Below are 15,581 nucleotides of genomic sequence, written 5' to 3'. Positions count from 1 at the left end.
AAAGAAGAAGTCAGCGGAGGACAGACAAATTTCCAATAAAACCCAATTTCTCATATTTTCTGGCAGTTTTTCTTCTGTATATCAAAAGTCAGTATCCCAATATGACAATCTAGGAGTAGCACAAATATCAGATTATAGTGCAAAACTGGTCTTTCAGCACAGAGTATCAGGCGGTAAATCATCCTGAATTTTGGTACTTCCAGTGGTAAATCCAGAGTTTAACTTGTAATGAAAGTGGTGCTGGTGCACAAGCAACTTGTTTTACATTCATAACTGATGCAGCAAGCCCAGAGGTACCGGGGCTATGAACTGCCAAGCCGACAGGTGCCAGGGCTCAGCCCTGGCACAAATTAAGTATTGAGTAAATCCTAATTTACAAAGAAAACAAGTTATTATTTTACACACAATCATTGTTTCACTTTAAAATAGTATTAAGACCCATCAGACACCAAGATTTTGGAGCATCACATAGGATCACCAGCTGGTAACTACAACAATTTAGCATGCTCCCTCTTCTCACTCTCAATTCACCCCCCCCACAATACCACTACTATAACCTCATCTTTACCAGGACTGCCCATCCCAGCCACCAACAGCAAACTCTCTCAACATTAAAATGATTAAGTTCCGTTAATAATTCTTCCTCTCCTTCGGAGGTCACAACCACTCCTTGCCTTCAAATCCATGTATGACTCCACTGTGGCCTCGATTACCTGTTTCCCCAACTGGACTCCACCAACACAGACACTACCCTATTTTTTCGTCTTGCCTTATCTGCGTCCTTGTTCTAGGATGTAAGTGCCTATGGTCAAAGGTGGCATGTGTCTTGTAGAGCACTAAGCACATCACCTTTTCTTTCTTTGATAAATAGAGGTCCTTTACCTGCTGGACATCTGCACTCAAATCCTTTCCTTCAAGGCTGCATCTCCAGGTTAACTCAGACTTCCTTTTAAGCTATTAGGCTTCACCCTGGATGTAAAACCCAAATTCAGTGATACACCATACTTATTCCTTGGGACAGCATGGCACGCCGCTTCAACAGGATCTGCTAGTAGCCTCTATTAGTAGCATTTAGCATAGACGGCAGATTGGGTAGTATGTATAGCCAACAGGAGCAGCAAGCATTAAAATATATCCCACCGGAAAACACTGTTACATAGGCACTAACTCCAAGAAAGACTAGTCAGGTAAATTCAGTAGGGGAGGGTAGATTCATCTCAATTTAGTACCACAAATTGCTTTTTCTGGAACATTTTTTCCATTTTATCATTAGCAAGGCATTATCCACTTTATATTTCTGAAAGGAAGACTTTTTTTTTTTTTTTTAAAAAAAGCACACATGCCTGAAGACATGATCAGTTCTGAATTTAAGTTCTCCATGCACCTCACCTGAACCACTATTTAAGAAAAAATAAAACTCTATTCTGTATTATCTTTCCTTCCACCAGTGTTCTCCATCATCCAATTTGGTTTCTGATTCTTTATCACTTCAAGAAGTACTTCACAAAACACACTATTTTCTACCATCTTTAGTTTTTTGAACTTTTAGCAGGCTCAGTACTGAGAAGCTTTGCCACCTCACATTTATAAGATGCAAAGACATCTTATGAATGGCCTTGGTTTCCCAAATGGAAAATTTAGCTGTATAAAGAAAAAGCAGCCAGATGCTGACTGTTTGCCCATTAGAGAACTACACAAACAGAACTAGGTAGAATGAGAACAGACCACTTATTAAAAATTGACATAAGTCCAAGTGTTTCAAAGTTAAGAGGAACTTACTGAACACACTGGTGGCTTTGACTACAGAATCCCAGACAGCCGACTTTCCAGTGAATCACCACATACCAGGCATTTTTTTCAAATGTAGGAATCAATGTAGTATAACAACTTGGCACATATAATCCAAATGTTTTGATTAGAGAGGTCATTGGTGGAATAGCTTGTTGTAATTAACATTTGGCCTCCTTGTCCATTACATCTCTGCACCAGATATGTATAGAATATACATACTTTCAAAGGTTAGCATAGGAGCCACTACAAATACCAAAAGCGCCCTGTCCAGAATTTAGAGGGAAAAAAAGGTAGGATAAGAGTATGGTATAGTAAAAGATTAAGAAACAATAGGAACAAGTACTCAAAGCAAGACACCTTTCTAGAGCTACAAACAGACTGCGTAATGCATGCTCACACAACCCAATCTAGAAATAGGTTAGCTGTAGCAACGTTACCTTTCTTTTTCCACCATGATCTGCGCTGGACTTAGCTGGTTACTTTTATTGCCAGTTCCCAGCTGCCCATAAGTGTTCGCTCCCCAGGAATAGAGCAAACCCTCATCTGTTAGGGCTAGTGTGTGCGCATAGCCACAGGTAATCTGCAAGTAAATTTACAAGTGGAAGACAAAATTATTACACTCATTACATTAATCTGACTGAACAACGTTAAATACCTCCACCAGTCTCCATTTAGGATACTTAAAGCTAACATGAAATACATTAGCAATAAGTACTAGAAAACCCCAAGTACTGGTAATTTAGTATTCATTGGTTAATCCTTCACTTAATAAATAGATTTAAAAAAAATCTAGTTTAGCATTCTTTGTCCACAATAGCTAAACAATTGGTCCTAGGTTTTTAACCTTGGACTTCTTTGGAGAATCCCCTTGTAGTCTCTCTGACTTCTAAGTTACAAACTTCAGTAATTATTCCAGAAACAACAGTTGAATCTTTCACACTAGACAACTACACAGAACTTTTCATCCCAAGATCTCAAAGTTCTTTACAAACTGTAATGAACTGAGACTTGAACAGCCCCGTAAGGGGGGTGGTTATCTATTGTAGAAATGGAGAAAAAAAATTGGGTGGGTCACAAAACCACTTAACCTAAGTTATACAAAAGTCTGACACAGTCCTAACTAGAACCCAGATCTCTTGACTCCTAGCCCTAAGCTTTCACGGTAAGACACTTCTCGCTAGCCTTTCACTCCTAACCCACTGTCTACATAGGATATTAAGACAAATCCTTTGAACCTCTTAGTTTCCCTGTTCTTGATCATTCCTTACAAGTTTGCCCATTATACCTCACTTCATCATGCCCCACAATATATAGAGATGGTACCTGCATGACAAATTGTATGCATAGTTTATTTAGGTTATTCAGCAATGAAGCATTTTGACACATTCACGAGGTTATACAAAAGCAAGCATTACAAAAATTGTCCACAATCTTTCAGCTTTAATAGATTTTAAAAGAACTAGAACACTGAAATCCTGAATTTAGAAACGTGCTTATGACTCAGACTGGGTTAAATTTTTGGAGATGTATACAATATTAATGCATGGTTTACTTCTACTTTGGACTTACCTGAAGTACACATACACCATGTAATGCTGCCACTCTACAAGGTGTGAGTTGATTGCCATTGTTTCCCAGACCTAGCTGCCCATTACCATTGTAACCCCAGCCATATACCTAGTTTAAGAAAAACAAAGATTAAGCTACCTGTTCTGTTTGTAGGAATACAGAAAATATGAGTTGTAACCAGAGACAATAGAAGTCTGGAGAAAGACCTTTGAGATAATGTCAAATCTTCACAAACCTAACAAGAAGAAGGGGAATGGAGAGGAGGGCATATTATATTAATTTGATCATTTTCTCCAACTTCTCTATTCTCCAGGTTTTAAAGGAAAGTTTGCTTTTTAAAAGATGCCTGCCTTTACCGTACTGATCTAGTTTCCCAGAAGACATACAATACCACAAAATCCCACACATCAGTCTTACTGTGCTGGTCTAATATTTTTAGTGGACAGAACTGTAAAGCAACCATCTTGATCAATGGATCAACTTAAGGTATGTCCAACAGCAGAGTAATCCATTACTTCACTGTTCTGAACTTGTTACTTTACTCCTAGTTTTCATTAGGATAGACACTTCAGAACAGCACACGTACAGTGCAACCCAATTATCCACAAGTCTCTCAGGAAAACTAAAACCTTGGAAAGACTGAGGATCCTCACAGCCCCATCCGTCAGTTGGTGATGCTGTGCTCTTGGACTGGGGTATCTGAAGCAAAGTGAAACAGATATCCAATTGGCTGCTTCCAGCAAGGCTGCATTACAAACTTTTTGGGGATCCCTAAGTGCAGTTAGATAACACTAGAACTCCACTCAGGAGACATAATTCAACTAATGGGATTGCATGGTGTATTGAAGTACACAGGACCACTGTATTAAATGGAAGTTTAACCATACGAGCTTTTAGATTATCATAAATAAGCTTCACATTTAATACCCTATTAAGATGAATAAATAAATTTATACTTTGTGTGGTAGTTTCAATCCTTCTAGCTACAGACTCAGGAAAATATATGCATCAATGCAATCTTTGCAACCAGAAAAACTAGAAGTTACACTGAAAAAAATCATATTCCATATCTGGAAAGATACTGAAACAAGTTGTTACACAACCAATTCAGAAGCACCTGGAGTATAATAGGCTTATAAGGAATAGCCATCATGGATTTCTCAAGAACAAATCATGCCAAATAAACTTAATTTCCTTGTTTGAAAGGGTTACTAGCCTGATTGATAGGGAAGGAAAGAAATAGATGTAATATCACGTGCAACTGTCAAAATCAATATATTTTCATAATGAAACTAGGGAAATATGGGATGCTATAAGGTGGGTGCACAACTGATTGAAAGACTACTTAAAGATTATTTATCAGTGGTTCAGTGTCAAACTGGAAAAGTGTCCAGTGGGTTCCTGCAGGGATCAGTCCTGGGTCCAGAACTATTTAATATTTTCATTAATGACTTGGATAACAGAGCGGAGAGTATGCTATGAAATCTGCAGATGACACAAGGTTGCAAGCACTCTGGAGGACAGGTTTGCAATTCTAAATGACCCTGACAAATTGGAGAATTGGTCTGAATTCAACAAAGTGCAAAGTATTCCACTGGAAAAAGCAACTGCACAACTATAAAGAGGGGAATAAGTGGCTAGGTGCCAGCACTGCTGAAAAGGATCTGGGGGTTACTGAGGAGCACCAATTGAATAGGAGTCAATAATTTGATGCAGCTGCAAAAAAGGCTAGCATTCTGGGGTGTATCAGCAAGAGAGTGTTGTATGACAGACATAGGAGGTAACTGTCCTGCTCCACTTAGCGTTGATAAAACCTCAGCTGGAGTACGGTGTCCAATTCCGATGCCACACTTTAGGAAAGATGCAGACAAATTGGAGAGCAGCCAGAGGAGAGCAACAAACATTATAAAAGGTTTTGAAAACCAGACCTCTTAGGAAAGATTAAAATACTGGGCATATTTAGTCTTGAGAAAAAGACAACAACTGAGGGGGGGAGGACCTGATAACCCCTCTTCAAATATACTGTGGGTTGTTATAAACAAGACGCTGACCAATTGTTCTCCATGTCTGCTGAAGGTAGAATGAGAAGTAATGCGCTTACTCTGAAGCAAGGGAGATTTGGCTTATATATTAGGAAAAGCTTTCAAACTAGAAGGATAGTTGAACTCTGAGATAGGCTTGCAAGGGTAGCTGTGGAGTCGCCATCACTGAAGGTTTTGAAAAAAGTTGGACAAAACACCTGTCAGCGATGGTCTAGGTTTACTTGGTCCAGCCATAGCACAAGTGGCTGGACTTGACTTCGAGGTCCCTTCTAGCCCTACATTTCTATGATTCAATTAAGAAGAACTCTGTATAAAACTGTGGGAAGAGCTGTTGTGAGGATGTCTGTGAAGCATTTTGTAAATGTAAAGTGCTGAAGTACAGACAGGCGTTATTTAGGCACTTTGAGAGCTTCTGATGAAATGCACTTCATAACAAAGCTGTGGGAAAGGTATGGCAGGAGCATATGGTTTGGACAGACATCCCTTGGGAAGGTTTTATTAAAGGAGAGTCTATATCTTAGTAAAGAGGAGAGGATAAAAGTTGATAAAATATAGGTAGGAACTGTAGTGAAACAGTCAAATGAGAGAGTCCCATTTAATCATATCACATGAAGGCACAACACTAAATTGACAAAGTGCTTGTATATAAATGCAAGAAGTCGAAATACTATTATGGGTGAGCTTGAGCACCTGGTATTAAATGAGGATATTGATTAATAGACATCACAGGAACTTGTTGAAATGATAATAATCAATGGCACACGATATAAAATATACAGGAATGACAGTACGTTATGCTGGTTGGGAGCGGCACTATATGTGAAAGAAAGCATAAAGTTTAATAAAGCAAAAATCTAAAATGAAGTAGACTGTTCCATAGAATCTCTATGGATAGAAATTCCATGTTTGAATAATAAGATTACAACAGTAGGAATATAATACTGACCATCTGACCAGGGTGATGGTGATTGTGAAAAGCTCAGGGAGATGAGAGAGAACAGAACACACTGTAATAATGAAGGATTTCAACTATCCCCATATTAATGGGTATACATCACCTCAGATGGAGTGCAGAGATGAAATTTCTAGACATAATTAACGACTGCTTCTTGGAGCAGCTAGTCCTGGAACCCACAAGGGGAGAGGCAATTCTTGATTTAGTCTTAAGTGACACACAGGATCTGGTCCAAGAGGTGAATATAGCTGAACCAATAGTAATAGCAACTACAATGTAGTTAAATTTAAACATTCTTGGGGAAGAGAGCATTTAATTTAGAAAAAGGGGAGCTACACAAAAATGAGGGAACTAGTTAAATGGAAATTAAAAGGTACAATCACAGAAGTGAAATGCCTGCAAGCTGCATGGAAACTTTTTAAGAACACCATCAGAGATTCAAACTATACATATATCCCAAACAAAAAAACAAAACCAAAAACCAGCAAGAGGACCAAAAACTGCCACCATGGCTAACCAACAATAAAATATGTGGTTAGAGACAAAAAGACATCTTAAAAACTGGAAGTCAAATCCAACTGAGAAAAACAGAAAAGAGCATGAACTCTGGCAAGGTAAGTTTAAAAGTATAATTAGGCATGCCAAAAGAGAATTTGAAGAGCAACTAACAAAAGACAAAAACTATATATTTTGGGTACTTCAAGAGCAAGAAGCCTGCCAAACAATCAGGGAGACCACTGAATGATCAAGATGCTAAAGTAGCACTCAAGGAAGACAAGGCCATTGTGGAGAAGCTAAATAAATTCTTTGCATCTTGTCCTAACTGCAAAGGATGTGAGGGAGAGTCTCACTCCTGAAATGTTCTTTTTAAATGACAAATCTGAGGAACTATCCCAGATTGAGGTGTCAATAGAGGAGGTTTTGAAACAAATTGATAAATTTAACAGTAATAAGCCACCAGGACCAGATGGTAGTCACCCAAGGGTTCTGAAGGAATTCAAATATGAAATTGCAGAACTACTACTCGTCTTTCTTCTAACTGTGGTATGTAACCTATCCTTTAATTCAGCTACTGTACCAGATGACCACAGAATAGCTAATGGAACACCAAGTTTTAAAAAAGACTCCAGAGATGATCCTGGCAATTACAGGCTGGGAAGCCTAACTTCAGTATCGGACAAACTGGTTGAAACTATAGTAAAGAACAGAATTATCAGACACAGATGAACACAATTTCTTGGGGAAGAGTCAACATGGCTTTTGTAATGGGAAATCATGCCTCACCAATCTATTAGACTTCTCTGAGGGGGTCAACAAACATGAGGTCAAGGGTGATCCAATGGATATAGTGTACTTGAACTTTCAGAAAGCCTTGGACCAAAGGCGGCAGTCATGGGATAAGAGGGAAGGTCCTCTCATGGATCAGTAACTGGTTAAAAAGATAGGAAACAAAGGGTAGGTATAAATGGTCAGTTTTCACAATGGAGAGCAGTAAATAGCAGGGTCCCCCAAAGTTCTGTACTGGGACCAGTGCTGTGCAACGTATTAATAAATTAACTGGAAAAAGGATTAAACCAGTGAGGTGGCAAAATTTGCAGATGAAACAAAACTAAACTACTTAAGATAGTTCAGCCCAAAGCTGACTGCAAAGAGTTACAAAGGGATCTGGCAAAACTGGGTTGACTGGACAACAAAATGGCAGATGAAATTCAATGCTGATAAATGCAAAGTAATGTACACTGGAAAACATAATCCCAGCTATGCATACAAAATGATGGGGTCTAAATTAGCTGTTACCGTTCAAGAAAAAGCGGTAATTCTGAGATGCCAAAAAACTGAACAGTGTTAGGAACCATTAGGAAAGGGATAGATAAGATGACAGAAAATATCATAATGCCACTATAGAAATCCATGGTCCACCCACATCTTGAGTACTGCATGCAACTCTGGTCACTGCATCTCAGAAAAGATTATTTTGGAAAAGGTGCAAAGAAGGGCAACAAAAACAATTAAGCATCTGGACCAGCTTCCACATGAGGAGAGATTAAGATGACAGGGACTGTATCTTAGAAAAAGAAATGACTAAGAAGGGTACATGATAGTAACATGTAATACAAGAACCATAAGGAAGTACTACTTCACACAATACACAGTTAACCTGGGGAACTAATTGCCAGGGGATGTTGTCAAAAGCAAAAGTATAACTGGGATCAAAAAGAATTAAATAAGTTCACGGAGGATAGGTCCATCAGTGGCTGCTAGCCAAGATGGTCAGGGATGCAACCCTATGCTCTGGGTGTTGCTAAACCTCCAACTGCCAGAAGCGGGGACTGGATGATATGGGATGGGTCATTCGATAAATTGCCCTGTTCTGCTCATGCCCTCTAAATCATCTAGCACCAGTCACTGTCAGAAGCCAGGATACTGTGCTAGATGGACCATTGCTCTGACCTTGTATGGCCACTCTCATAGTCTTATAGAACTAGGTATTATAAATTTGCAGACTTTCAGAGCCTGTGACTTTCTATTTTCTCTGGTTACAAAAATACAGAAGCCACTTTACAATACAAACAGATCAATATATCGTTTAGAGACTGGAAACTGGTTACTCAATCTTTGAGCCACATCTGGAAGTTATTTCTTATTGCACAGAAGGCACCTGAATGGTAACTAGGAGGTGGAGACTTAAAATAACTTCTATAAAAGAGTAACCCATTCTGTGAATTTTGTTAAGTGAAAAACCCTGTTAACAGATTGGACAAGTAAGCAATTAACTCTCCCTTAACAGATACTTCCTACTGTTCATGCTCAAGCTGTGACCATTGAACAGTTACACCAAGGTATTTCTTGTGGACCATAAAATTCCACAGTAGTTACTGATGTATATTCCGTAACTGAAGTGTTCTCCATGTCAACATTTCTCATCTCTATGCAGTCATAATCGGACAACAAATGTATTATATTATGAGGTTAGTGGAGAAAGCTTACCTCACCATTGTCTATTACAGCCATAGAGGAGGTCTGACCACAAGCAATACTGACCACCATTTTAGTCTGTAAACAATTTGAGACTTTGCGAGGAGTTGGCTGATTTGCTGTAGATCCAGATCCAACCTGACCACAGTTGTTATAGCCCCACGCATATACCTGCCCATGAAAAGAGAGAGATACATATCTGAATAGTTTAGAGCTAAAATGTTTAGTTTCGCGACTAGGTTCTTCTGAAGAAATAGGACTTGTCCAACCCTAGCTAAAACCAAATCACTGACTTTTTCTTTTAATTTAAAGATTATGAGCTAGATCTGGTACTGTAAGTATAAACATGGCACTTTTTTCAATTACTTATTCCAAAACAGGAGCATCCAAATTTTGTCAAAAATATGGGACATATTTCCAGTGTAAAAGATAAAGGTGGCAGAAGGACATACACAACTTTGAGGGGATGAATTTGAACACACCTCTTCCAATACATTTCAAGACAGTTAAGCGCAACGGGGAATGCAGTGACGGATGTCATTTTCTTTTCCAGCTTTACAGAACTCCCCCCTTCTCACTTAGCAGTCTGTTTCAGGTGGATAAGGATCTAGAGTGTCCTTGGGGTTCCTTATTTCCCCCAACCTGCCACTGGAGCTTGTGAATGGGGAAGTTCTGGTTGACTGTACAAGTTTCAACAGCAATGTTACTTGATAAAAATTGCATTAAGGGAAGTACTGGTTTTGGTGGTAGTTTTGTACAAGAATTTGTTGCTACTGAAAATATCTAAAATTAAGCAAGCAAGATGTTGTCTGTGTTCATAAAACCCTAAAAGATCATGAAATATATACTCCCTCAGGAGACTTTTTCTCCTCCTCTAAAGTCATGTTATTTCATATTTGGTTATCTAGTCCATCCCCAGAGGCAAATGTAGGAATATTTCCTACAGTTTACTGTCCAGTGTTTTGTCCTGATTTAAATTTACCCTTATGAAAAAGATGTTACCAGACATGCTGCTGATTGCAACTGCAACGAGGTTGCCTTTGCATAAATTCTACGTATCCTTTTTGGTGTTAATTGATCGCTTTACTTTAATATCTATGGATAGAAGATAAATGGAGAAAAACTTTGTGCAAAAGCATCAGCCACACACATTATAACATTACCACCGTGAAAAAAAATAAAAAGCATGAGGTTCTTTGTCCATAACTATATCACATCCTTTGCTTTTATTAACTATTCTAATTAATCTAAAACTAAACACCTGCTAAATATATGGAGGGTTGGAGGGGGGAAATGGTACAGTAGAACCTCAGAGTTACAAACACCTAGGGAATGGAGGTTGCTCATAACTCTGAAACATTTGTAACGTTATGGTTACAAACGTCTCAACAAAACATTATGGTTATTCTTTCTAAGATTTACAACCGAACTTTGACTCAATACAGCTTTAAAACTTTACTATACAGAAGAAAAATGCTGCCCTTAACCATCTTAATGTAATTGGATAGAAAGCTGGCTAAATTGGTGGCTCAAAGGGTAGTGATCAACAGCTCGATGTCTAGTTGGCAGCCAGTATCAAGCAGAGTGCCCCCAAGGGTCAGTCCTGCATCTGGTTTTGTTCAATATCTTTATTAATGATCTGGATGATGCGACAGATTGCACCCTCAGCAAGTTCGCGGACGACACTAAGTTTGGGGGAGAGGTAGATCTGCTCGAGGATAGGGATAGGGTCCAGAGTGACCTAGACAAACTGGAGGATTGGGCCAAAAGAAATCTAATGAGGTTTAACAAGGACAAGTGTAGAGTCCTGCACTTAGGACCGAAGAATCCCATGCACCGCTACAGGCTAGGGACTGACTGGCTAAGCAGCTGTTCTGCAGAAAAGGACCTGGGGATTACAGTGGATGAGAAGCTGGATATGAGTCAGCAGTGTGCCCTTGTTGCCAAGAGGATAACGGCATATTGGGCTGCATTAGTAGAAGCATTGCCAGCAGATCGAGGGAAGTGATATTTCCCTCTATTTGGCTCTGGTGAGGCCACATCTGGAGTATTGTGTCAGTTTTGGGCCCCCCACTACAGAAAGAATGTGGACAAACTGGACGGAGAGTCCAGCGGAGGGCAACTAAAATGATCAGGGGGTTGGGGCACATGACTTACGAAGGGAGGCTGAGAGAACTAGGCTTGTTTAGTCTGCAAAAGAGAAGAGCGAGGGGGGAATTTGATAGCAGCCTTCAACTGGTGGGTGGGGTGGGGTTCCAAAGAAGGTAGAGCTCAACTGTTCTCAGTGGTGGCAGATGACAGAATAAAGAGCAATGGTCTTAGAGGTTTTTAAGGCCCGGCTTGACAAAGCCGTGGCTGGGATGATTTGGTTGGTGTTGGTCCTGCTTTGTGCAGAGAGTTGGACTAGATGACCTCCTGAGGTCTCTTCCAACCCTAATTTTCTAGGATTCTAATTTACATGAAACAAGCACAAAAACAGTTTCCTTACCTTCTCAAAAAATTGTTTAAAAATTTTCCCTTTATTTTTCTACTAGTTTATGTTTAACACAGTACTGTATTTGCTTTTTTTTGGTCTTTGCTGCTGCCTGAGTGCGTACTTCCAATTCCAAATGAGGTATGTGGTTGGCCAGTCAGTTCACAACTCTGGTGTTCGTAACTCTGAGATTCTACTGTATTAAATGTATCCTTTGTATAACAAACATCCTCTATGTGTTAAGGTATAATGAAAATGTTTTCAAAGAAGACTATTTACCAGCTTTATTTTTCAGAATTATAATGGAAAAGTGAGACTCTAAATTTAAAGTTTCCTAGAGGTTAAACTGTGAGTGAACTTAAGCATAATTTTCTCCCCACCTTTTAGCAAACCACCACAGTAATGTGAAATTTAAGCCACTGTTATAATATATATATTCTCATTATATAAGACAGCCATCTGTGATTACAGCTTCTGCTCTTTAAACCATGGAATGAACTAGCTGTCTCTATTCATCTGTTCAACAGTTCTCCCAGTTTGGCAATTGCTGGTGGTCTGTTTGCCCTTCACTTACCTTTCTTCATCTACTCTAGAGCTCATCATTTAACGTCACATGAACAGTCATGTGACACTTCAAAGACCTTCTGAAATTCCAGAGATTAAAGTCATTTACTTTTGCAGCCAATTCTTTCTGTAAATATTATTCCATATTACATATTCCATATGTAAATATTATTCCACATTCCCTTACGTTTTGTATAATCAGAGTTATATATCTTGACAATAAAGCCTCAGACAACCACTAAGAATGCAGCAGACTATAGATCAAACTAAATGTCTAAATTCCAGGAGGTTAACACTGTAATTAAGTACAGTTTAAATATACATTATATTCAAAATATGCATTTCAGGTCTCATTCTTCGCACCTGTAGAACATCCCTCCTACTATTTCTCATCTTATCTTGTTTGGACCATAGCACTGCTGCCTAACTAGGTGCACTACACTTCCAAGTTTCATACCCTATGCAAGGCAAAGGGGTGAAAAATCTCGAGATTTAGAAGTTTTTCAGGTCAGGCTTGACAAAGCCCTGGCTAGGATGATTTAACTGGGGATCAGTCCTGGTTTGAGCAGAGGGTTGGACTAGATGACCTCCTGAGGTCCCTTTCAACCCTGATATTCTATGATTTTAAGATCTTTCCTAAGCACAAGCTCCTCTCAAAAGCAGCACATTATCAACAGAAAACTAGCTTCTGAATCTGCCTTCCATCCCCCTCATTACAGATATTGATATGCTACTGTGTAGTATGATTTCATATTAGAATAGGATATGGAGGTGCTCAGATACTGTAGTTCTGGGGGCCCAATACATAGACAGAATTATGGCTATTTTGAATTCCTCGTCTTAACTATTTTAAGTTGATTTTAGAATCAAACAATTCAGATGAAGCCCTAAAACAGCATTAGATCAGGCTGATTACTCAGTCTAAAAATACCATTTTTACACTAATTAAAAAGGAAACATTGACCACTCATTAAAAAGGAAACATTGACTAGTCAGTAGTATTTAAAGAAATTTGTGATTTACACTTTCCAGGTAACTACACATGGACAAACCAAGCCTGACTCCACTCATTTCTGCGGGGATATATTTTCTTCAACATATATAGCACAAAGCAGAATTTAGATACAAAGCCAACTATGCCCAATCCCTCTAAATGTATGTGAAGGTGGACAGAGCAGAATACTTCCACAATAATGAATAATGCAGAAATCAGATGCGGTATTAAAGAGAACCAAAACACTAAAGACACCGCAGACTGACCCATCTGCCCAAGGCACACATCTTAAGTGCTACAACAGCGCACACAGAGGGCAACCTTAAATTTGTATCTTTTGAAAGATTCTACCATTTCTGGTACAATTCTCTATTATACAGATAGGGAATGCTAGTGAAAAAGAAAGTCTTTCAAAATTACATTGCTTTTTAGGTGCAGTGTTCTTTCCAGTTTCAGTCTTACTGATAGGCGTCTGATGCACAAAAAACCCACAAGAATACTCACTGGCCTAAATTTTCAAATCACTGTAGGAAGAAGAATTAAAATTGGCCAGGAGAATGAACTACCCCTCCCACCCCTAAAGAGAGGATGCGTTGGGTTTGAAGCGCACCGGTAAGGTTATTTTGTACCTGTACTGTGGATAGAAAAGGACTTCAATCTCCAAAGCTATCTATCTGATTCCTTTCAGGAACTCCAAGTTTATTGAAAAAGTTAAATAAGAAAATGTAAGACTTACATCTCCATCAGATGATAGGGCCATAGAATGATGAGAACCACAAGCTACTTCAATCACCCTCTTAATTAGCAGGTTGGTACAGACTTGAATAGGAGTAATGCCCTGATTGGTTGTTCCATTCCCAAGCTGGCTGTATCCATTATGTCCCCAAGCATAAACTTCACCATCTGCACAAAACATGCATGTTTGTGATATCACTCCACCGATTCCGAATTAATGAAGATGTTAATTGATTCTAACACTGGTCTTCTCCTTCTTTAACTTCTATAAAAGCATAAGTACAGACAGTGCTATAAGTGAAAGCGAGAGTAGAATAACTAAGTAGTGAGACTAGTGTAGTAATTGTTCTACAGTATATTCTTTGTACAGTATTTAGCCTTCCTTCTCAAGTCTAACTATTCGTGACTATACCATAGCATGAGCTCTGGGTTAATTGAGAAAGATAAATGGTGGCACCTCAATATAATTGAGGACATTGTTAACAGACAGATTTAAATGGTTTCACTAACCTTATTGCAGAATGAAAATGCTTGCTTCCCCACATCACCCTACTATAATTGGCAGTAAATATCATTAACTATTTAAAACTGATGTCAGCTGCCTGATCAGACAACACAGACAAAAGCTATTTTCCCCAAACCAAACCAGCTTTCTATATGAATTTGCTATTCTATAAAGGGAAGCCAACTTTGAGTGGACATTTCCTGGACTCCATTTAGTTTCCTTCCCTTCCTTGGGCTCAGTATTCTTTACCCTTGAGAATTTCTCAAGCAACCTCTTTGCTCTTCTCCGACTTTCTGCCTTCACCAGACTTCCTTTAAACAGATTCTATCTTGCCTCTTGTCCATTCAAGGCAAAGGCGGCTTTGTCCAGTGAGTCCACATTAACTAATTTTGATGTTAAATTATTTTTAATACCCCCTTCCCAGAAAAAAAACAACTGAGCAAGGTGTTCCAATGTTCTCAAAATCCAACATTAAATAAAGGAACCAGGCAAACAATTTAGAGAAGAGAGTGAGCGGTCTGTCATTTTATTCATAATATTTCAGAAGCTTGAAGTCACATGCTACAAGCACAGTCTATTCTTATGACAAATTTAACTCAAAACAACTATTTAAAAACAAAGAAAAGTCTACTGTTAAGGTTTGAAGCCATCAAGTCCAGACCCTTTTAATCAGCACTGCCTTGCTAGTCAGCCAATGAACTTCACAACTTCATGTTGGAGTCTGGTTTCCAATTTTATGTTCAAAAGGTAAAATGCATTCATTTCCTTGCCGCTGTTTACTACCCACCCAGTGTTGAGAAATAACCTGCGTTCTTTCTTTTGTAAAAGCTGGCTGGTTAGAAGGCCACAAAAACTAGAAAATACTATTTGATTCGGATGGCCACCAGGTTTGGAAAATGTTATCTGATCATTAAGTTCTGATAATTAGGAATGCACGTAGCTCCTCCTTCCCAGAGAGAAGATTAAGCAGGTCACCC

The 15,581-nt window shown here is 38.9% G+C and overlaps 1 protein-coding gene across 4 annotated transcripts in view; it reads right to left on the bottom strand.

The window, feature by feature from the left end:
• Positions 1–15,581, bottom strand: part of RCBTB1 (RCC1 and BTB domain containing protein 1) — a 48,889-nt gene that overhangs the window by 12,620 nt on the left and 20,688 nt on the right. For all 4 annotated transcript variants that reach the window (XM_084635976.1, XM_084635977.1, XM_084635978.1 and 1 more), the window contains exons 4-7: positions 14,101–14,267; positions 9,346–9,504; positions 3,361–3,468; positions 2,229–2,371 (exon numbers count right to left, since the gene is read on the bottom strand). In XM_084635976.1, the coding sequence (XP_084492102.1) occupies positions 2,229–2,371; positions 3,361–3,468; positions 9,346–9,504; positions 14,101–14,267 (577 nt within the window). The remainder of the gene's footprint in view (positions 1–2,228; positions 2,372–3,360; positions 3,469–9,345; positions 9,505–14,100; positions 14,268–15,581) is intronic.

Source organism: Lepidochelys olivacea, assembly GCF_965140295.1.
Source record: "Lepidochelys olivacea isolate rLepOli2 genome assembly, chromosome: 1".
NCBI classification, from domain to species: domain Eukaryota; kingdom Metazoa; phylum Chordata; order Testudines; family Cheloniidae; genus Lepidochelys; species Lepidochelys olivacea.
Note: the sequence above shows the minus strand (reverse complement) of the source record. Positions and strands in the feature narration are given on the sequence as shown.